Raw genomic sequence first — 23,278 nt, forward strand, 5'->3', positions numbered from 1 at the left:
TAGCTACTGAGCCACTGCATCCCTCACCTCTAACTTAGGTAGCAGCAAATATTAATTCTGGAGACAATGCAATAGAAAATAATACCGCTAAAGACAGATGATAGTTTCCTCTTAGTGCAGAAACAAACTTGAAATAGGGATCACTGCTCATGATGCCCCCACCCCCCAAAAAATGTTGATCTGGGAAGCATTTTTATTAAACTAAAAACCTTGCAATGATTATTTCACTAGAAAGAAAGCAGGATCTCTCCTCTTAACTCAGGAGCCATTCTGCCAGACAAAACAATGTCCATTTAGGACAAGCAAGAGCAAATGAGGATTAGAAAATGGGAGGTGTTTTTAAAATGAAAAGGACATTCAAAACCTGTCAAAAAAATCTGGAATTTCCTGCCAGCTAAGGGGCTACTTAAGTAGCCTTGTCTGCTCTTTAAAATTGCAAAGGTCGGTTTTGTCCTTGAACAGGAGAGCAAATCTCAGGATTTGGAAGCAAAATGGAAAATCCTCCAAAGTAGTAATGGCAAACTGTTTGTGTCACAAACACTAGACGGATGTGCTACTGTAATTGCAAGGGGTGGGGGGCAGCTTGAGGGAGCTTTTACTTTTTTTCCTAATAAGAAATGCTGCCTTATGAAAGATGCAGGACATTAGCAAACGTATATTTGAGGGCAAAGAAGAAATGCACGTCATCAATTACCCTTTGGGCTTTCTAGGTGAAATGTCAACAGGAGGGCCGGGAAGAGGCATATCTTTAGGAAATATATCCACCCACATCTGCACACGACCCTTGAGAGGAGAAAACACAACACGGAGAATAAGATTCTAAGATAAGAAATAGAATCATTACAGATTAACAGAGTTGGAAGGGACCTTGTAGGTCATCTAGTCCAACCCCCCACCCCCCCAAGCAGGAGACCCTACACCATTTCTGACAGACGGCAGTCCAGTCTCTTCTTGAAGGCCTCCAGTGATGAAGCTCCCGCCGCTTCTGAAGGGAAGCTGTTCTTTTTTAACAGATTAACAGAGTTGGAAAGGATCTTGTATCTAGTCCAACCCCCCATCCCAACCCTCAAGCAGGAGACCCTACACCAGGGGTAATCAACCTTTTTATATCTACCGCCCATTCTTGTATCTCTGTTAGTAGTAAAATTTTCTAACTGCCCACCGGTTCCACATAATGATGATTTTATGAAAACCTAATGAACATTTTTAGATAATGCTATGAATTTTTTTTTAAAGTCAATTAAATTAAAAAAAAGGAAAGTGCTTCAGTATCAGACAAAACCCCTACCGCCCACCATGAAAGCTGAAATGCCCACTAGTGGGCGGTAGGGACCAGGTTGACTACCACTGCCCTACACCATTTCTGACCATGGCTGCCCAATCAAATAATTCAGTTCGTCTTCTTCTAGTCTCTTTTTGAAAGCCTCCAGTGATGAAACTCCCACAACTTCTGAAGGCAAGTTGCTTTTTTAAAACAGATTAATAGAGTTGGAAAGGGCCTTGAAGGTCTTCTAGTCCAACCCCTCTGCCCAAGGATTTCTGACAAATGCAGCCCTGTCAAATAATTCAGTTCATCTTCCTCCACCTCCCCAACAAGGACCTGGGAAGAAAATGCCTTTGCGCCTCCTCTCTGTCGGAGTCTTTAACAGTAACAATAACAGAATTGGAAGGGACCTTGGAGGTCATCTAGTCCAACCCCCTGCTCATGCAGGAGACCTATACTAGGGATTCAAACTGCCAAGCTGCTGACATTTCTGGTTGACAAGCTCAGTGTCTTAGCCACTGAGTCACCTGGCCAGGCTCAAGGCTTGTGGCCCTAAATCTATGGCACTTCCTTTATTTCATGAGTCTCTTGATCTAATTTCCAAAGCAGCCTTGCAAGTGATTGAGTGCAACCTGTGATCGGAGCTTTCTGTTTCCTTGTGATCTATTGCTTCAGACAGCGAGAAGAGGGATCCAGAAAGAGAATAGAAGAAAGAAAGGGGGATTTGATAGAGGAAGGGGGAAAAAGATGTCAGAAAGAGGACTAATGGTCTTCACTCTAGACCTCTTCTTTGCTTCAGTCTACCATCATTAATGCACGATTCTGACAGCTACCTCTGAAGGAATGCAGCTGTTGATGGAGAAAAGTTTGCTCAGTCTTCCTCTAGTACATATTAATCTCTTCAAATCATGGAAGCACGGTTCATATTCCAACTCTGTAACACTTTCAACTAACATAAAAGAAAGTTGAAATGTTGGGTTCTTGTGTTTCCTGAGCACAAAACGTCTTTCCTGCAGACATTTCTTTAGCAAGCTAGGTAACATCATCAGTGGAGCAGAGGTGGGTTCCTACCAGTTCGCACCTATTTGGTAGAACCGGTTCATCAAATCTACCGAACCGGTTAGAAGAGGTTCCACCAGTGGGCCCAGAAAGCAGGCCACACCTACAGAAGAGGTTCCAAAAATTTTTGAAACCCACCACTGGTCCTTGGATATGATTATTCTACACTAGCATGCTCATATTTATAAAACTCAGTGCCTCTGTGAAAGGTAAGGATGACTACTGCGTTTGTGGTACAATCAGAACATGGCGTGTGTTGAAGTTGTTTTAACGCAAACCAAAGATGCTTTTTAAAAAACAAGTTTAAATCATATTCTTATGCAGGCCAGTGCTGTGTGTGAGGTAATTTAAGGTGGTTCTGACAAGTGTCGTCGGCATCTTCATATCCGGTCACATGGGCGACAAGCCACTCCCATTTGGTCACATGGGTGGCAAGCCACTCCCACAAAGGAGGCCACACCCACAGAGTAGGTTCGAACAATTTTTGAAACCCACCACTGCAGTGGAGTAATATATACTACTGGCTTGTCTTGCCAGTCTTAGTTAGAATATAATTTTCTCCTTGTTGTTTTCTTGCTTCTATCGTTTCTTTCCTGATTATTTATCAGGTGCAGTTTCATGCTTATCTGGATGTTTGCTTTGACGAAGAAAATGCTCCAAGCTGCTTTTTCTTTTCTTGATTTTGGGTTTTATCTTATAAATGATGCATAGATCAGTGGTGGGATTCCAAATCTTTTCCTGCTGGTTCTATGAGAGTGTGCTTTGCGCACCCAGCACTCAAAGATCGCCCTTGGTGTCAGCGCAAATCAGTTGAGCTAAAAATAACAAGGGAATATAGGACAAGGAACAAAGGGGGTGGAAGGACGGGGCCAACCAGATGTGGTATTTGCCGGTTCTCCAAACTACTCAAAATTTCCGCTGCCGGTTCGCTCGAACCGGTCTGAACCGGCTGAATACCACCTCTGATGTAAATGGGGTTTATCTCTGTGTATCTGTTGCTGGCTGATTTGTCAGAATTTCAAATTCAAATTCCCAGAGAATACCCTACCATTTTTGGATTTGGCTTCACCTTAAACCTTAACCATTTCCCAGTTGTAATTGTGGTTTAATTTATCTAGGTGTTAAGAGATTAAGGATTATTCATTCTTTCTTCTGACTTCCAGGTCACATTCATGGATGCGTTCTGCAAATTGTCTATTTGCCCGATTACAGAACATGTGCAGGAAAATAACCAAACTCCGAAAACACCAAGAACCCAAGAGTTCAATCCTGAGTTACATACAGTACATTCTCTACTATTGAAAATTAGGATAGAAGTAATATAATAAGATTGTTTGCCATCTATCTAAGATGCAGCTGCATTTACCTGTTCCATGCCAGGCTTGTCTTTGTGATAAAGAGGCCTTGTCTCAATGTGATCGGGCACCAACTTACATCCAACCTCTGGAATTTCATTCCAAGAACGCAAAACTTTCAAAGCAAGGTGTTCATACGATTCTACTGGCTCCCCCTCTGAACAAGGAAAGACAGCGTGAAAACGAACAGGAGAGTTAGAAGGTTAATATACTGTTTAATTATCATTGCATCAATTAACAAAGTGGGTCATTACAATATTGTACAATGAAGAAAGTCTCAACTGGTGGCAGCCTGGAATCTAAATATAGTTTGGTCTTCTGAAGATGCAGAACTCCAGGAATTAAGGAAGTAGAAAACATCTCAGAAGATGTAAACCTTTTCCATATTGTTGCCAAAATAACTTAACAGAAATGTCCATGAAACCACTATGTGCTGAGTTGGTTTCTAGGAAGTCTCCCCCCCACAAAAAAAATGTAGAGACAGATGACCAAATACTGAGAATGAGAATGCCCCATGGAACAATACAAACAATTGTTGGAAAAAATAGCCATCTGGTTCCGTTCCAAGTGGAAAGAAAGACACTGGAAACATGAAGGCTGATGGGAAAGATGGTTTATTGGTGAACAGAGCCACATGGGTTTTAGGTCCTGGGCAGCTGAGCATATGGAGTGGAGAGTGAGTGTTATTTATACCCTCTCTTGGACCTTGCCCTTGAGCTTCCTGTTCCTGTGGCAAGGGCATGTATTCTATTGGTTGCTGTCAGACTTCAATGGGGCTATGCAGGGGTCATGGGTTGTCTGAGCTACTGGGTTTGGTTGAAACTTGGAGGGTGATTTAATGTTCCCAGGTGTTTGTGCCATGTGGTGAGTTCTGCTGATAGACAATCCTATTATGTCCTGGAGGGTCATGTCTTAATCCTATCACCCTGGAGCTGGAGGCCTTTTGTCTTGTAGATAGGCTGGCCCAGTCTTTCTCAATAGGGACCAAATATCTGCTGGGGGCAGGAAGCTGCAGGGAGTTGGAATGGCATAGGGTTGCTACATGTATATATTCTCCACAAAGGTAAAGGTAAAGGCTCCCCTCGCACATATGTGCTAGTCGTTCACGACTCTAGGGGGCTGTGCTAATCTCCATTTCAAAGTCGAAGAGCCAGCGTTGTCCAAAGACATCTCTGTGGTCATGTGGCCAGCATGGCTAAGCACCGAAGCCACACGGAATGCTGTTACCTTCCCACCAAAGTGGTCCCTAATTTTCTACTTGCATTTTTTACGTGCTTTCAAACTGCTAGGTTGGCAGAATCTGGGACAAGTAATGGGAGCTCACTCTGTCACACGGCGCTAAGGATTCAAACCGCCAAACTGCCAACCTTTCTGAGCGAAAAGCTCAGCGTCTTAGCCACTGAGCCACCGCATCTCTATTATATTCTCCATACATTCTCCATACCTATTCTCCAAAGCACCTGAGGGCAGAACAAGAAGCAATGGGTGGAAACAAATCAAGGAGAGAAGCAACTTAGAATTAAGAAGAAATTTCCTGACAGTTAAACAATCAGTGGAACAATTTGCCTCCAGAAGTTATGAATGCTCCAACACTGGACGTTTTAAAGAAGATGTTGGATAACCCTTTGTCTGAGGTGGTGTAGGGTTTCCTGCCTAAGCAGGGGGTTGGACTAGAAGATTTCCAAGGTCCCTTCCAACTCTGTTATTCTATTCATGCCAGAAACTGGGCCATGCAAACAAGGAAAGCCTCATCCGTGGGATGAAAGCTACACCCCCATCGTTTGGTAGAAAAACTCTCTCTCCACGGAACCAATCCCTGGTGGCTACTGTTGGGGGCTACTGTTTTAGATCCCCCTTGCTTAATGAGCCACCATTGCTTAGCTCTGCAAGCTAATTGGCAATACTTATTATTAATGAACTGTTACTGATGAAATAATAATGCATCACCCGATGTTTTTTATATAGTGGCCAAAGCACTGCGGGGTATTCTCTGGGTATTGTTGATATTGGTAATAATTCACCCTGTGCACAACACAGTTACCATTTTCATCTTCCTGAAAGACAGTCCGTCCTGTAAAGATCTTGCTCCCTATTTGTATCTTTCCAGGTTGCATGATCGGCTCATTCAGCTTGTTATCTTTGCATAACCTGCTCAAGATTTCAGTTGGCTTGAGGGCATCTCTCCAAGCGTTGTATCCTTCACTAAAAATTCAAGGAGAGGAGAGGATTTTGCAGAGGGAGGAATGAGAGAAGGAAGCTCATTTCAAACCGTGGGTCAAAATTAGCTTTGCTGAACTGTACAAAACTTTCATAAATGTCTACAATTCAGCAAATTCAAGTTTCTTCTAGAACAGGGGTGTCAAACTGAAAGTCTGGGGGGCAGATCCTGCCTGCGGGGTACTTAGACCTGGCCTGGAAACAGCGAGGGACCAGCCCACGGTGCTTCTGCCAGCGAAAATGGGCTCCCGAGCTCCGTTTTTGGCTGCCATGGCTTCCTGCAACCCTCTGCCAGTGAAAATGGAGCTCGGGAGCCTGTTAATGCTGGCAGAGCACTTGGGCTGCCACCGATGCCAGCGATAGGAGTGATGTTGATCTGGCCACGCTCCCCTGGCCACACACCCCCTGCCCCCCTCAGGTCAAACACAACCCTGATGCGACCCTGAATGAAATTGAGTTTGACACCCCTGCTCTAGAAGTTTTTCAATTTCCTTATCCACCCCCATTCCTTATAGAACTGAATGTCCTGGAGGGACCTTACATTTCATATTGGCTTTGTAATCCGCAAGTAGCCCTGTGCCTGCTGTAGAAACGGTTTTCCAGATCAATTTTAGTTTCTCCAATGAGGTCATCTGAACCAATCAAATCATAGTCATAGATCAGGACTGAAAGCAAGGATTCTTTAGGGAAAGTTGCCTGAATTTCAAATGACCTAATGCAAAAAGAGTAAAATAGTAATAATAACAACAATAATAATAATGTCAAATTCATTTATGATTGAGGTTCGAGGTTTGAGGTTCATTTTATTTATATGCCGCCCTATTCCCGGCGGGACTCAGGGTGGCGCACAAACCCAAAGGAGAGGAAGGGAAAACACAAGAACTACAACAAAAAATACAGGGAATTTAAAAACAACCAACAGCCACACAATTCGAGAGGGGAAGGGAACTCATCGACCCCAGGCCTGCCGACACAGCCAGGTTTTAACGGCTTTTTGGAAGGCCCAGAGAGAGAGGAGTTCGTTCCAAAGGGCCGGAGCAGCCACAGAGAAGGCCCTCCCCCAGGTAGTAGCCAGATGACATTGGCTAGTAGACGGAACCCGGAGGAGGCCTAATCTGTGTGATCTAATGGGTCTTTGGGAGGTAATTGGCAGCAGGCGGTCTCTCAAGTAGTCAGGATTGGACTATAATCCTAAAAATAGTTAATTAAGAAAAAGGCTAACTAAAATTATGAGTTGTTCATGGTGTAGAATGGAGTGGATTTTGCCCTAATCAGGTTATCATATTAGATTAGATTACTTTATTGTCATTATACCTTGTTCAACGAAATTAAATCTCATCTTCAGTGTACATTATACACAATAACAACAACAACAACTATAAAAATAAAACAGAAACACATACAGTATCCTTCACATTCAATACAATTGAATTGAAAACTCTTGAACCTGCATTAATATTTTTCTGGGTTTTTTTTTGTTTCTGCCTTTTTCTTTCTTTTTCTGTTTTAATTGCAATAATATGCACACGAACAACTACTTTAAACTCAATGTAAATCATTCTAAACTTGACTGTAATAATATGATTTCTGTAATAGAATTGTCTACCTGATTCAGTTGTCTCAGCTACAAATTTTCACAGTTTCAGTCACAAATTAACTTCCATGGACCTCACTTCATACTTTTAAGTGGTGAGAAAGGGGAGGGGGTGCATAAGTGCACTAATATGCCTATCGCCCCTGTCATTGTATTTTATTCTCTTATTCTTTTTCTTGTTTTTGTTTGACAAGTTCCAATTAATAAATAAAAAAATTGCATTATACAATAGAATTCAATATAGTTACTGGTCTGGGGTGGAAGGTGTTTTTCAGCCTATTTGTCCTTGTTTTTATTGTCCTGTACCGCCTGCCAGATGGTAATAGTTCAAAAAATGGTGCCCAGGATGAGAAGAATCTTTAAGAATGTTTTGAACTTTTTTAAGGCAGTGGGAGCTCTATAGTTCTAAAGCTATATTAGCAAACAATGTAAGGTCTTATAAAGAATTATATTAGGTATAAGTGATCCTATAGAAAGGAAAATAAGTGTGTTTAGTGGAGGGTGATGGACATTCGGATGGGAAAAATATCCTGGAAACCAGCCTCTAGACAAGATGGAGGGAAAGAATTGAAGTTCATCCAAAGTTTCCATTTATAATGGACTTCATTTACATTAGTTCATTTTTTTCTTGGAAAATCCTAGCTGGTATCACCACGAAATGATGATTAATCAGCAACAGACAGAGGCAAGATAGTAGCATTCAAGGCAAATATAAGAAAGAGGTAGAAGGGTTAATTCACAAAAGTCTCTTTAGTGGGGTTTATGCCATTTGTTCTCTCTACTTTCTCTTCTCCAAAGTTTAATGAGGCTGCAGAAAATTTAGCAACAAATTAAGCAAGGTAACGAGATGAGAAGTCACAGGTGGAAATCTTCAAGCTTCGTCACACCAGTTGGCAAAGTAATTATAAACATCTCTGTTTTCAGCACAAACAGAAATAAAATCTCTTATCTTTATGGACACATTCATACAGTTTTCTTGACAACAGTATCTTCCTCTGGGATTTCATTTACTTCCCCTTCTAGACTACAGTCTTGGGATCTCCCAGTGGTCTTCCATCCAAAGATCTGGTCTGATCCCTGTACAAAATGTAGGCCACCTTAACCAAGTGCGTCTACCTGCTAGGTTGACTATTATTGTGGCCCACCAGCGGCCAGCAGAGCTGGCAGCAGAGTCAGACAGTGAGGAGGTTAGGGAGGAGCATGGGCCAGTCCTGAAGGCTGGGGAAGGCTCAGACAAGGGCTCTGCATCAGAGGCAGACACAGGACTGAGGCCGCCTGGCAGTGATCAGGTGCCTACAGAGATAGACAGCAGTGAGGCAGAGGAACAGCTGGAGCCTGTTCCCAGGGTGTGCATGAGCAGAGCTGCCAGAAGAAAAGAACAGCTCAGAAATCAGGGTTGACTTGGGAATAAAGCTACAGGTGGATGGTGAATGGCCCCTCCCATAGGAAATAAAAAGGGAGCAAAAGGAGAGGGGGCTTTTTCAGAAAACAATTCGTTCATTCGTTTCAGGAGTGTGAAGATCTGTCCATGAATCTCAGAGACTCTGTGCCAAGTCTTACCACCCGCCCGCCCACCCTCCTTACATGTATTTGAGCCAATTGGAACTTTCGCGCATGGGCACGGAGCATATGGCGCCTGCGCGATGCTCCACTGAGCAACTGGAGTGTTGCGGGTGGTAAGTAGGCATGCGCAATCTGCGCACGTGCTGTGTGCCTGCACGTGGTGGACGCTGGGCCTCACTGCAGCCAACCGGTTGCAATGGGATCCGGAACCCACCACTGGTTTGGGGGAAAGTTGGAGCAATGAAGGGGAGTTTGAACTCTCAGCTGACCATGTTGCCTCTGTGCCTTGCCCTGGGTCATCACACAGTCCCTTGCACTCAAAAGGTTGCGGGCTGCTGTTCTAACAACCTACTAGAAGGCCAAAGTAATCTCTAGACCAAACTAGGAATTCTGCAGATGTGTTGTAAGAATGATATACATCTAATGTAGAAAGCTGCACAGGTAAAACTCCAGTACAAATATTTTAATTACAGAAGAGTAACTTTAAACTTAAGATGTATTCTTAAGAGAATATATCACTTTAGACCTCACTTTTCCTAATATAATATTCAAATGATTTGTGATTTTATGCCATTGTGTGAAAATTTTCGCAAAAGTAGACAGCTATTAACACATACACTCAAAAGGATGGGACTTGTATCATAACACATCCAACATTTTGCTAATTATGAATCTCTTCCCACACATAACTCTAGATTAGACAGTATGCATAGCTTTGAGAACCAAGATTTACAAACCATGACATTTCAAGATTTAATAAATGCAACTCAAGGGAAGAAAAATGTCAGGAGTAACTCATTAATCGTAAAACACTGTGCACATTTAATGAACTCACCGACCAAAGATGGGATTTAGTTGCTTTGGAATATATCTGTCTCGGTCCTTAATTTGTGTTTCCCCCAATTTCAGCACAATATATGGATCAGATTTACCATCAGGGTCAGCAGGACTAAGATTAAAGGCCTGCAAAAAAATTGAAAAAAATATTATTTAATAAACGCTCTTCTGTTCATTAAAGCTGGTTTTAAAGACAAACTTCAGATAGGGGGTTGGACTTGAAGTCCTCCAAGGTCCCATCTAGCCATAGGATTCTATGATTCCATGAACCAAGGTGGGCTCTGAGGCAGGGGTGGGTTACTAAGCAGTTTACTACCGGTTCGCTGAGAGGGCGTTTTGCTCGCGCACGCGCCCACCACACATGGCTGCGCATGCGCAGTTGACTAAAAACTGTTCCGCACATGCGCGGAAACATGCCGGCAATGGCAGAAGAAACCAGGGAACCGGTTCAGGGGCGTGGCAGGCCTGGGTTGCTGCCAGTTCCAGCGACTCAGGCCGCCATACCATTACAGGTTCAGCTGAACCGGTCCGAACCAGTAGGAACCCACCACTGCTCTGAGGGCACCAATCATACCAGGGCAACAAAACAGGAACACAGCTGCCTGCACTTCCTTTTCCTCTCCCTCACCCTGTTTCTATTGATCTGGCTGCACCCAAACAGAATACATAAACAAACCTGTTAAACCACATCTCTTTTTTTCAGGGTGATGCTGCATCTGTGAAGGGCAGATGTGCAAAGACTGAAAAAGTTGGGGAGTTTAAGATCCTGTTTGAAGGCCTCTATGAAGCTCTTCTCCTTCATCTGAACTCCTCCCAACTCTACCATTTATCCAAGATTTCCAGTCTTTCCCCATTGAGCAAGTGGAAAATGTTCTACTTTAAAATAAAAATGAGATTAAACCTGCCTTTCCCCAATATTTTCCCACTATGAGAAGCTTCTGTTTTCCTACGGGTTCTCAAGGGGTGGAGGATTATTTTCAATTTGTTCTTGCTTCTGTTTTGAGCAATCTGTTCTGAACAAGGACTGACAGAAGAGGTCTGTGTGGTATTCTTGAACCATCTCTCCATCAGTCTAAAGCAGGGGTGTCAAACTTGCTTTTCACAGACCAAATGCGTGACTTCCTGGCCACGCCCACCCCCATTTTAGCAAAGGGAAACAGATGTGATACATCACATGACAGCAATGTGTCATTGTGGTTTGACAGTCTAAAGCATCATTTCCCAACTTTGGCAACTTTAAGATGAATGGACTTCAACTCCCAGAATATGTATCAGGTGCAGAAGATCAGATCCATACATGAAGATCAATTAAATTGATTTATTCCTACCCTGTTTCCCCCCAAATAAGACCTCCCCGGATAATAAGCCCAATTGGGCTTTTGAGCGCATGCGCTAAAATAAGCCCTCCCCCAAAATATTGCAAAACAGCAGCAGCCATGATGTGACCACACTCGCCACTTCCTGCAGTGCTTATTTTAGGGATCAAAAGAAAATAAGACCCTGTCTTATTTTTGGGGAAACACGATAATTATGCCCAGGCACTGAAATCTACTCAACTAACAGCACCTGCTTGGAGTTAGATAAAGATCAACGGAATGCAAAGGAAGTTGAACTTAGTTCGCTTGTAGCTACATAGGGATTCTAGGCCAATTCTTCTTTTAACTCCACCCACCAGGTCTGCCACTCCTCCTACAAGTAGAGGTGCAAGTTATTTGCTTTTTATAGATCTTTATATCTTCATTATCTTGGAACTCTTTCTTGCATTGGAACCAACGGAATCTTTTTAACTTAAAAGAAGAATTTGACAGGAGTTTAAGGGATACTTACGGCCACAATATATACTCTGATTAGAACATTCACTGAGTGATTTGGGGGTAGGCCTTGCAGAATTCTCAGAGAACCTCCGTCGCCTGAGGAAGAGTCTTCAGGAGTTTTGTATATGCAGAAGCAGCCCTTCGGTCAATATATACAACATGGCTAAATTACTCACGTCAAATAAACTCAGGTAATGCAGACGGGAAAAAAAGGATTTTGGAAATTATTCCCTAAACCCCATCATCTTAGGTTGATGCTCTTCTTTCATTTTTTCTTAAGGACAACTTTATTTAATATTTTAGTCACTTCTGGCAATATCTCGGCATTGTTATTTTAAGTCTAGCATTCAAAGGAACGAAACAGATGTGGCTAGCAGCTCTGCAATCAATGTTTAGATTTTCTGACTTGTTTATCTGCTGTTAGGTTGCTTACCTTGGTCTGGCAATTATAAGATTAACAATCTCAGAACAGCAACTCAGTGCTGCATTTCTGTTAACTTGCCAAAGGAAAAAACGCGGATACTATTTGACAGCTGGATTAAGGTCTGTAAATCTTAACTGGTGACATTATAACTAAACTAAAGGAAAAATATCACTAGTTCAACTCTCCCCCACCCCCTCCACTATATAAGGAAACTATGGATAAGTTGGTGATAGTGCAATATGCAGTTAAAATATTATTATTATTTATGGCATCTAAAATGCTTTCTGGCTACACTGCCAAAGTTCAGTGGCATGGTTTTGAAATATGAAAAGAGGTGCCGACTATTCAATACTTTAGTGCATCTCAACCTCAGTAAATTTAAGATGTGTGGACTTTGGAGAGTTGGTCTTGCTGGCTGGGGAATTCTGGGAATTGAAGTCTACCCACCTTAAAGTTGCTAGGGTTGAGAACAATGGTGTATTTCATAAAATAGGATGGCTTAAACTTTACTGTACTGTAAGCCTAAACTGAGTTACAGTTCAAATAGGGAGGGATGGAAGGAAGGAAGGAAGGAAGGAAGGAAGGAAGGAAGGATGGAAGGAAGGAAGGAAGGAAGGAAGGAAGGAAATCAAGACCACTCCAAAAACTGTATCAAAAGTTGGAAACCTTTCAGCATATTTTATAGAACATTATCTACTATGTGAACAATCTGGTTCCACCACAAAACCGTGTTCGACTAAAGCGCGCTCGACGAAACCGCGTAGCTGACATCATCAACAGGGCGACAACAGCGCGGAGACAGAAGCACATTGTAAACGCTAAACCTAAAATTAACCCCTAAACCTAAACCTAACCCCACTAAACCTAATCCTAAACCTAACCCTAAACCTAACCCTTAACCTAACCCTAAACCTAATCCTAACCCTTAACCTAACCCTAAACCTAACCCTAACCCTAACCCTAACCCTAACCCTAACCCTAACCCTTAACCTAACCCTAAACCTTAACCTAACCCTAAACCTAACCCTAAACCTAACCCTAAACCTAACCCTTACCTTAAGTTGAAGCGGCTTGCTTTCAAATCGCTATTTAAAGTGCCCTTCTTTCTCTGCGCTCGCTGTTGTCGCCCTGTTGATGACGTCAGCGACGCGGTTTAATCGGGCGCGGCTTAGTCGAGCGCGGTTTTGTCGTGCCACGGAACAATCTATGGCAGCCCTAACACTCCACAAATTATTCAATCGCTTATATATCGCTTACCCACTTCTGTTCTGAAAATTACCTTCATTTGTCAATCAGTGAAGAGCTAAAAAAATATTTGATCTTGTTTTGCTGCAACATTTGGCTTATAGATCAATATACCCCTCTGTCCACTTCTTAATATTTACATATAGAGTAGGTCAGTGATTCTCAACCTCAGCAACACAGCAAAAGGTGTGGACAGCAACTCCCAGAATTCCCAAGCCAGCAAAGTTCATTGAGGCTCAGAGCTGATTTAATTCTGAGGAAAAGCAGGGCTGCCAAGCTTTGCAGATAAGCTCATCTATGTTTGCACTCTCAGAAGATTAGCAGTTAGACTTATATACCGCTTCATAGGGCTTTCAGCCCTCTCTAAGCGGTTTACAGAGTCAGCATATCGCCCCCACAATCTGGGTCCTCATTTCACCCACCTCGGAAGGATGGAAGGCTGAGTCAACCTTGAGCCGGTGAGATTTGAACCGCCGAACTGCAGATAGCAGTCAGCTGAAGTGGCCTGCAGTACTGCACTCTAACCACTGCGCCACCTCGGCTCTTGAAGCAGTACACAGCAGTAACGAGTAATATGGATTTTTCTACAACACCTATCCTTGACATATCACACATATATTTTGTCCGTCTTGAACCCTACCTTAAATTTCCCGACAATCCTGTCTTCAAAATCAGTATGATCGTCCTCAGTAATTTTGCCTCGAAGGAGTTCAAATGTTTTTACCCAGTCTTCAAAATTGTTGAACTCGCTCTCCAAATCGCCATCATAGACCTTAAAGGAGGGCAGGAGAGGGGGGGGGAGGGAATGGACCAAAATTCACTGCTAAGGAAGAAAAACACAGGTCTTTTCTTTTCTGTATTACTATAGCTTATTCGCATGTACTCTGTTTTGTTTCCATTTATGTTTTTGCTATTTTGTTACTATATTTTAGGAATAAATTGCTTTTATTACTTTCTTTTATATTTCCTATGTGCCTTGCAGGGGTGGGATGCTATCGGCTATTACTGCTGGTTTGGTGCACAATTTTTTCCCCATGTGCATGCTCTCTTCGCTCACGTGCATGCCAAACGCATGTTCTGCGCCTGTGGTGGGTTGCAGGCGGTACGCCCCGGTACGGGCATACCGGAGCCTGCCCAGAGCACCGGGTACCGTTCCAGTACGGTGCTTCCGGAGGGCTCACCTGCCCACCTGAGCTCTTTACCTGTCCTTTAGAGCCTTCAGTGCTTCCGCACACAGTCATGGCACGTACAGCGCCTGCGCAACGCTCCGCCAAGCAGCTGGAGCATCGCGGAGCCTTGCGGAAGCGTTGCTGGCAGCTACGACCGGTTGGAATGGGATCTGGAACCTATCACTGTTCTACGCGCATGCACATTTGCACCTAAAAAGGTCTGCGCAGGCGCACAGCTGTAGAAAAGGGGAAAAATTAATTTTTGTAATAAAGATTGTTCTGCGCATGCGCAGAACTGAAAATCAAGATGGCACCACCACTACTGATAGAACCAGTTTGGGGGCGTGGCAGGCCGGCCCGAACCAGTAGGAACCCACCTCTGGTGCCTTGCCTAGAGAGTCTAAACTATGCTATATAGCTATATATAGCTATACAGATAGTCCTCATCTTATGACTACAATTGAGCCCAAACTTTATGTTGTTAAGCGAGACATTTGTTAAATGAATTTTGCCCAATTTCACAGCCTTTCTTGCCACAGTTGTTAAGTGAATCACTGTGGTTCTTAAGTTAGTAACACAGTTGTTAAGTGAATCTGGCTTCCCTATTGACTTTGCTTGTCAGAAGGTCACAAAAGGTAATCACATGACCTCAGGACACTACAGCCATCATTGAATGTGAGTCAGTTACAAGCGTTTGAATTTTGATCACATGACCATGGGGATGCCGCAACAGTCATAAGTGTGAAAAACGGTCATCCGTCACTTCCTTCAATGCCATTGTAACTTAATATAGTCACTAAATGAACTGTTGAAAGCCGAGGACTACTTGTAATTCATAAATTTATCACATAAACAACAACCTTTCAGTGTAGCACTGCACTGTATAAAGCAAATTTAATGATGTTTCCTGTCAGTTGTGTTAAGCAAGCTTCTGTGTTCAGAAATTTGAAACAATCATTGATACAAAATAAGATGATTACTCTTGCTTTCATAATTGAGATTTTTTTTTGATCCAGATCAATGTGCCTTATTTTATTCAGAGGAGTTGTCAGGCATGGAAGTTCAGATCCACATGTGAAGGTCATTAAACACATTTATTGCTAAAACATCTATGCACAGGAACATTCTCAACTAACGATTAGCATTTCCTTGGAGTTAGATAAAGGTGAAAGAAATTCAAGGGAAGTTGAACTTAGTCTGCTTGTACCTACATAGGGATTCTAGGCTGATCCCTCTTTTAACTCCCCCAAGTGCTACCACTCCTTCTCCTATAAGATAAAAGTTCCCCTTGCATATATGTGCTAGCTGTTCCCAACTCTAGGGGGCAGTACTCATCTCCATTTCAAAGCCAAAGAACCAGCACTGTCCGAAGATGTCTCCATGGTCATGTGGCCAGTATGACTAAACACCGAATGCACACAGCACACTCTTACCTTCCCACCAAGGTGGTCCCAATTTTTCTACTTGCATTTTTTACATGCTTTCAAACTTCTAGGTTGGCAGAAGCTGGGACAAGTAACAAGAGCTCACTCTGTTAGGCAGCGCTAGGGATTCGAACCGCCAAACTGATCAACAAGCTCAGCGTCTTAGCCACTGAGCCACCGCGTCCCTTTCCCTATAGGAGTACAGAATTATAGCTGGTTTCATTTCACACTGAATACCAACTGTCCTGCATTCCTCAAATACTGTACTAATGTTCCAAACTGGGATTTCAGTTTTCCAAATCAGTATAAATATGAAATATTCTCAGATCTGAATGAATCATAATTAACTTTACCTCCATGGTGGCTAGCTTGGAAGACGTCTCTGTCACTTTGCCTTTCAGCAATTTCTCTTTCTTCTTTTTATCTGGCTCATCTTCAGTGCTAAAGCTTACAGAGGTCGTCATGTCTTTTGCTATAGAAATGAAAATACAGTTATTTTAATGGTAATGGCTCTGACAAAAATAGAACTGCTAGGTATGGGCTGTACAAATCCAGACCAAAATCCAGTTAAAAGTTTCTGTTTGCTTCCATCAAGATTTCTGCACCAAGGTTGAAACTCAAGGCTACTATTACTGAATATACAATTGAAACTGGCAACCAAACCAGATGAGTAACTGTAAACATGCTAGCTAAGGAATTCTGGGAATTGAAATCCACAAATCTTAAAGTTGCCAAGTTTGGAGATCCTTGCTATGAAGCTCTGCTACTCATGCAGTGGTGGGTTTCAAAATTTTTTGGAATCTACTCTGTGGGTGTGGCCTCCTTTGTGGGAGTGGCTTGCCAGCCATGTGACCTGGTGGGAGTGGTTTGCCAGCCATGTGTTCTCTCTCTCTCTCTCTCTCCCCCTTCCTCCCCCCCTCTCTCTCTCTTTCCTTCCTTTTGTCTCTCTGTCCCTTTTTTCTTTTTTTCTTTCATTTCTCTCTCACTCTTTTTTTGTTTTTTCTTTATTTATTTTTTCCTTTCTTTCTCTTTTTCTCTCTCTCTGTGTCAGTCTGTCTGTCTCTCTCTGTGTGTGGGGTGTGTGTGGCTGTGGTGGGTTTCAAAATTTTTTGGAACCTCTTCTGTAGGTGTGGCCTGCTTTCCGGGTCCATTGGTGGAACCTCTTCTAACCGGTTCGGTAGATTTGACGAACTGGTTCTACCGAATAGGTGCGAACTGGTAGGAACCCACTTCTGTACTCATGTCAAAAAACTGCTTCAGTTTTGCTTCTGTTCATGCCCACCCATGCTGTAGCTTTCCATATTTCCACAGGCATAGTCTTCACACTATACTCCTTTGTTTTTCACACTTCCTTTTGATTTAAATAGCTCTTCATAAATAACCACGCTATTTAAATAGCCTTTGATTTTAGGTCTGGCAAAATATTTCAAATTTCTTCACACCGGCATTCAGATATTCCAAGCCAACATTTGATGCTTGGGCCATATTTTCTATGAAGGCGTATACTGTGCTGTAGGAAGTTAGCTCTTTAAAAAATGAAATGTTTTAGGAAATATTAAAAGGGCAGAATATTTCCCCTAAAAATGAGGCAGAGACTCAGCCCCCCTCCTTTGTAAATGGGTCAGTAAGGCCTGAGCCAGTCTATACTACATAACAAAGATCTATCTCCTTCAGACAGAGCCATAATAGGAATCCCAAAGCCCTTTCATTACATCATCACCCAGCACGAGTCAACCAAGCTTGGGATTCAGGACAGCCTACAGAGTTGCATGGCCCCATGGGAGTCTGACACCCAATCAGAATATAAGTTCAAATTCAAAAGCCCAGAGAGGATATAAAACTCTGGCACTCTCAGCATCCCTTCCCTTTTTTTCTTCACCCAAGATCTTGAAGCATGTGACCCTGTCCACCATTAAAACCATCTTTCCAAGCAGCCTCCATGTTTCCAGTGTCTTTTTCTCCACTTGGAACTAAACCCAGAAGGACATTTCTTCCAACAGTATTTACCAAGACAACAAGGGGAACAATGGCACATGGTGTCAGCATTTCCACGTAGATCAAACAAGAAATATGCCAGACACGCTAATTCTACTTTATTGTATGGCTACCTTAACAGAATCTTACAGGTCTGAAGGTACAATTCTTTGGCTGCCTCTTTCACAGCTTGAAAAGCTAGGGAGGGTCCCTTCTGAATCTCTTTCTGCATCCATTATACAGCTGTGGGCTATGCCTTCTCTTATCTGACCATTCTCTAGGCAGTATCTCTTTGTCCCCCTCTCCAAGATCTTTCCCACATACTACTACGCATAGCCTGCTAAACAGCAGAACTGCATTTCAAATGAGGGCAAAATTATACTGAACATGAATACAGAATCGGAAAGAAGAACTCCGTATAATTTGGCTAACTGATTAAAACATTTCACTCAGGGGCAGATGCAAATAATCCGCATAATTAAATCTCCCAGAAGTTCTGCTGTGTCAGTGGTTTAATGATTAGAATTCCACTCACCTTGACCAACTTCCCAGCTAATAACAATTACACAAAAGATGACATTATGAGCCACCATCTTCTTAATAAAACTTCTCTAAGATGCTATAGCTTGAATTAACCCGCTCCTTTCCTGCAGTCCATCTCTCTGCTCATTTAGACTAGAAATTTAGACCAAACACTCAAGTTTAGGGCCAAAGTAGACAATGAATGCCCAGCATTTCTCCATGTTTTCCTTGCCAGTATGTACTAGAGATGGGTATATCAGAAGTGCAACCAGAGGGAGGGAAAATTAAACATCACCCTTCCTATATAATCTCAGTTATAAAGTTCCTATGAGAGGAATGGCCAAATAACCTCACACACCATGTGAATGCAAAAACAGGTCCCATAACCTTGAGTCTGTTTTCTGCAGCCCATCTATGAAATTGCAGTAGGTAAGAAAGAACCTACTGTGGCAAGTTCTCCATGAAGAAGGATGTTGGGGGGGGGGGGATCCTTTGTCACTCAGAATCTCCTTCTATGTGGACGTGCCTTAAGTATGCCTTTTGAGACCTTTCTGAAATGTGCTAAACTTCTGAATCTCGTTAGCCTGGCTGGCTGGGGAATTCTGGGAGTTGAAGTCCACAGGTTTTCAGGTTGTCAAGGTTGGACACCCCTGATGTAGAACATCCAGATTTGCTGCCAACATACTTGAGGTAAAAGTCTTTTGCATTCCAGTAATCCCATGTTTTCTATATATCTGTTTTAGTGGATACTAGTTGATAACCCGGCATAGCCCAGATATGTATTTATCCCAATCCTGTATTAGAGGGAGCCCCCTTGTGAAGTACTGCGAAGCCGTTACCATGGCAACTCCTCTGTGGTGTACAGTAGAAGCTATTTTAAGGTACCACAGGCTGTATCTTAACAGAAAATGGATCCAAAATGCACACTATCACTATCAAAGGTTCAGTGACTTGACACTATGGACATAATTCAGTCCTTTTCATTTCAGCGGCCCAGGTGTTCCGGAGTTATGCTGGAACACACACATACACACACACACACACACACACACACACACAGCCATTCCGTGTAAGATTGAGATTGCCTTGGCAACGTTTCAGCAAGGTCTCACCCGCCACCTTCAGGCTGGGTTTTGGGCTTAAAGTGTGATCAGAACTGCCATCTTTCTATAAATCTTGGTGGGGGTGTGTGGAGTGCTGGCTTTGTTTCAGTAAGTGGAATGATTGGTTGTGTGGTTGTATCATGATTGGTAGATTGGTGCTGATTGGTGCTGGCTGTGTGTCTATTGTTGTTTCGTGTTGAAACGGCCTGGGGGGTGGGTGGGCCTTGTTTGTTGACTAGGGCTGGTTTCCAGATGTCTGGTAGGTGAGAGGTATCATCACGTTTATTCATGTTGTGGGGGTGTTTCTCTATTTCGATAGCTTCCATAATTATTCTCTTGTTGAAGTGTTCAGTTTTGGAGATTAACCTGATTCCTTCAAAATTAATTTCATGTCCTGTAGCTTTAAGGTGCTGAAAAAGGGAAGAATTCTTTTCTTTTTTTCTTACTGCGTTCTTGTGTTCTGCGATGCGTGCATTTATTCTCCTGTTCGTTTGTCCTATGTATGTTGCAGTGCAGATTTTGCATGGTATTTTGTAGACTCCTTGGTTTTCTAGCTGGATTTTATCTTTGGGGTTTCTCAAGAGGTTGACTATTTTTTGGTCACTGTTGAAGGCTGTCTTGATATTGTGTTTGTGGAGAATTTTGCTGGTTTTATCTGTGGTGCCTTTGATGTAAGGGAGGAGGGCGATGCCATTGTCCTATTCTGTTTCTCGGTTTTTGGGGGGAGTCTCCCTTTGGATTAGTTTGGTAGTTGTTTTTCTTTGGAATCCGTTGGAGATTAATACGTTTGTGAGAGTGGGTAATTCAGTTTTCGGGTGATCTTTGTCGGCTAGGCGTTTGGTTCTGGAGATGAGTCTTGGCTACAGAGTTGATCTGTGCAGGGTGGTGATGGGATTGTGCATTTAAGTAGCGATTGGTGTGTGTTTTTTTCTGGTAGATGGTGTGTCCTAGGGAGCCATTGGGTTTTTTGTAGATTAGGATGTCCAGATACACACACACACACACACACACACACACACACACAGAGAGAGAGAGAGAGAGAGAGAGAGAGAGAGAGAGAGAGAGAGAGAGAGAGAGAGAGAGAGAGAGAGAGAGAGAGAAGTCTGAATACCCCATGGAACTTTCAAAGGTGCTTTTTCAAAAGGCAACTAGACATTGTTTTTCCTTGAAGACATTTTGCTTTTCATCCAAGAAGCTTCTTCAGTTCTGTTCAGAACTCTTCAGAACTAAAGAATCTTCTGGGATGAGAAGCGAAATGTCTTCAAGGAAAAACAAAGTCCAATTGCCTTTTGAAACATCACCTTTGGGACAACCAGAGGATAGGAATGAAGAGGAATTGCCATGATAATGGACTTCTCTTTCTCCTTCTACAAATGACATTTTCAGTGGGATCAAAAATTCCTTTTCCAAGGAAAGATATATTCTGTAGGCAAACAGACATTTTGGATACAAATCACTTAGAATATACCAGAATATTGATTGAGTGTGAGTATTCTTGAGAGAATGGACTGTTACCATTTACTATGAAAAGCACTATTAATAAAGATGTAAATATTTACTCACATGTTCCTGGTTTTCCATCACTGAAATCGAAGACTTTTGCCTTTGGAAATAAAACAAAAAGTACTTATGAAAATACAGATCAAGCTGCTTAACTGCAATCCAGCTTTAACATATTTACTTTCTGTTATTTAATTATTTACTTAGGGATGAAGGCAAATGTATGTGTCCCAAGATAATATTGCAGGATCAAATTGGGTTGATCACCAGGACCAGAGATTTTGTCTTCCGAGCTTTAGGACTCGTACTGGAGCCCATCTTCAGGAAACTTCTCTCTAGCAGAGTGTGTGCTATTCCCTGTGTGGTGCCTGTTGTATGTGGCTTTTTAGATGCTGACTGGGGTGTTGATGGCTGGCCATTAAATTGTTGACTGTGGTTTGCTTGTGCTGCCCAGCCCTTGCCTTCTAAGTACCAAAAAATCTGGTGGTAAATAAGCACGCCTGTTGACTGAAGAGGGGCAGAGGTGGTATTCTACCGGTTCGGACCGGTTCGCCCGAACCAGTAGCAGAAATCGCAGTTGGCCCCGCCCCACTCAACCCGGCTCTATGGCATCCCATTTAGGCCCTTTTTTATCCAGAAGCGCATGCATGCGCTCACATTTACAAACCAGTAGGAAAGGTAAGTAAATACCACCCCTGTCGAGGGCCCGTTTCCCAGGTTTCAATCACTTCCCCAGCTGTTTTTGTGCCTGCTTGTCTGACAATCTTAGTAGCTGCAAAATTGAATGTATGTCCTTGCTCATTTCATGTGAGGCTACCAATGAGTTCAGGACTTACTTAGGAAACTCTTTACTGGAAACTCTGTGTGTGTGTGTGTGTGTGTGTGTGTGTGTGTGTGTGTGTGTGTGTAGTGTCTGAAAAGGAGCTATTCCTACTCAGGAAAAAAAACTTCAATCCCCCCCCCCCAAAAAAAATTACATCACATAGAAAAATAGATTAAAATGTGTATTATGACTTTGCCTACCTTCTGTACTTTTTGTATTGAAGCATAATACTTTGACCACCAATCGATGACATTTTCAGCAGATTCATCAGCGACAGTTCTCTTTTTTCTCTTGGTAGAGCGGTAAATTGATTTTTTGCGGTCCTTAAAAATGTTACAGGTAAAAATGATTTTTGCTTGAAGTCATTTTTTTAAAAAAAAGTACTTTGGTATCTATTTTCAATTATATCAACACAGTTATTCCCTAACAAATGGTTCCAATTTATACAAATGTCTAAGACAAAGAAATACTGAATAAGGATATATTAAATCTGGATTCCTTCTAGGATGATGAATTATAGGCCAGTTTAGTAGTTAAAACACCAGGCTGAAAACTAGGAGAAAGTGAGCTCTAGTCCCACCTCAGGCATGAAAGCTGGGTGGGTAACTTTGGACCAATCACTAGGAGATGATCCGTTCTAATCCCGCCTCAGTCATTGAAGCAGCTAGGTGACTTTAGCCTGTCACTCTCTGTCAACCCAACTCACCCCATAGGGCTGTTTTAGTGAAAAAAATAGGAGCATGAAGAAATATTAGCGATGTTCAACATTTTGAGTTATTAATAAAAATAGTAAAGATGAGATTTACCCTGAAAATAAGGCAGGGTCTTATTTTCTTTTGACACCCCCCCCCCCCAAAAAATAAGTGCTTGGCCTTATTTTCGGGAGGTCTTATTATTTTTGAGGTGCAGGAGGCCCCTTAACCTTGGCCTGCGGCACACAGATCAACTGATCCAGAGAGGACCAGAAGTTCTTTCTCTGTTTCTGGCACACTTTTGCCAGCCCAAGCGTCTATGGGCCTGCTGCTCTTTTTGCGGCCACCACTAAGAGAAGGGACACAGTAGCTAGGGTTTGTGGGAGCAGCCTCTGCGAGGGCGTTCTGCATGGATGGCTGGTGCATTTGGGCCACGTAGAGCATGTTCCCCCCTCCCCTCAGGAAATCGCCATGATGTAGAAAAGATGTGGAGACTCTAGAAAGAGAGCAGAGAAGAGCAACAAAGATGATTAGGGCACAGGAGGCGAAAACATATGAAGAATGGTTGAAAAGAAGGACTAGGGGAGACATGATAGCAGTCTTCCAATATCTCAGGGGTTGCCACAAAGAAGAGGGAGTCAAACTATTCTCCAAGGCACCTGAGGGCAGAACAAGAAGCAATGGGTGGAAACTAATCAA

General features: G+C 42.7%; 1 protein-coding gene across 2 annotated transcripts in view; it reads right to left on the minus strand.

Annotated features, from left to right (window-relative positions):
• The window catches only part of FER1L6 (fer-1 like family member 6), a 120,746-nt gene that overhangs the window by 15,043 nt on the left and 82,425 nt on the right, over positions 1-23,278 (minus strand). For both annotated transcript variants that reach the window (XM_087706697.1, XM_087706696.1), the window contains exons 27-36: positions 22,088-22,210; positions 21,128-21,167; positions 16,319-16,437; positions 14,013-14,144; positions 11,717-11,842; positions 9,888-10,015; positions 6,437-6,607; positions 5,720-5,880; positions 3,690-3,835; positions 695-783 (exon numbers count right to left, since the gene is read on the minus strand). In XM_087706697.1, the coding sequence (XP_087562823.1) occupies positions 695-783; positions 3,690-3,835; positions 5,720-5,880; positions 6,437-6,607; positions 9,888-10,015; positions 11,717-11,842; positions 14,013-14,144; positions 16,319-16,437; positions 21,128-21,167; positions 22,088-22,210 (1,235 nt within the window). The remainder of the gene's footprint in view (positions 1-694; positions 784-3,689; positions 3,836-5,719; positions 5,881-6,436; positions 6,608-9,887; positions 10,016-11,716; positions 11,843-14,012; positions 14,145-16,318; positions 16,438-21,127; positions 21,168-22,087; positions 22,211-23,278) is intronic.

The sequence above is a fragment of the Thamnophis sirtalis genome, unplaced genomic scaffold (genome assembly GCF_051295495.1).
Source record: "Thamnophis sirtalis isolate CommonGarterSnake01/CBP01778 unplaced genomic scaffold, rThaSir2_p1.2 scaffold_2, whole genome shotgun sequence".
NCBI classification, from domain to species: domain Eukaryota; kingdom Metazoa; phylum Chordata; class Lepidosauria; order Squamata; family Natricidae; genus Thamnophis; species Thamnophis sirtalis.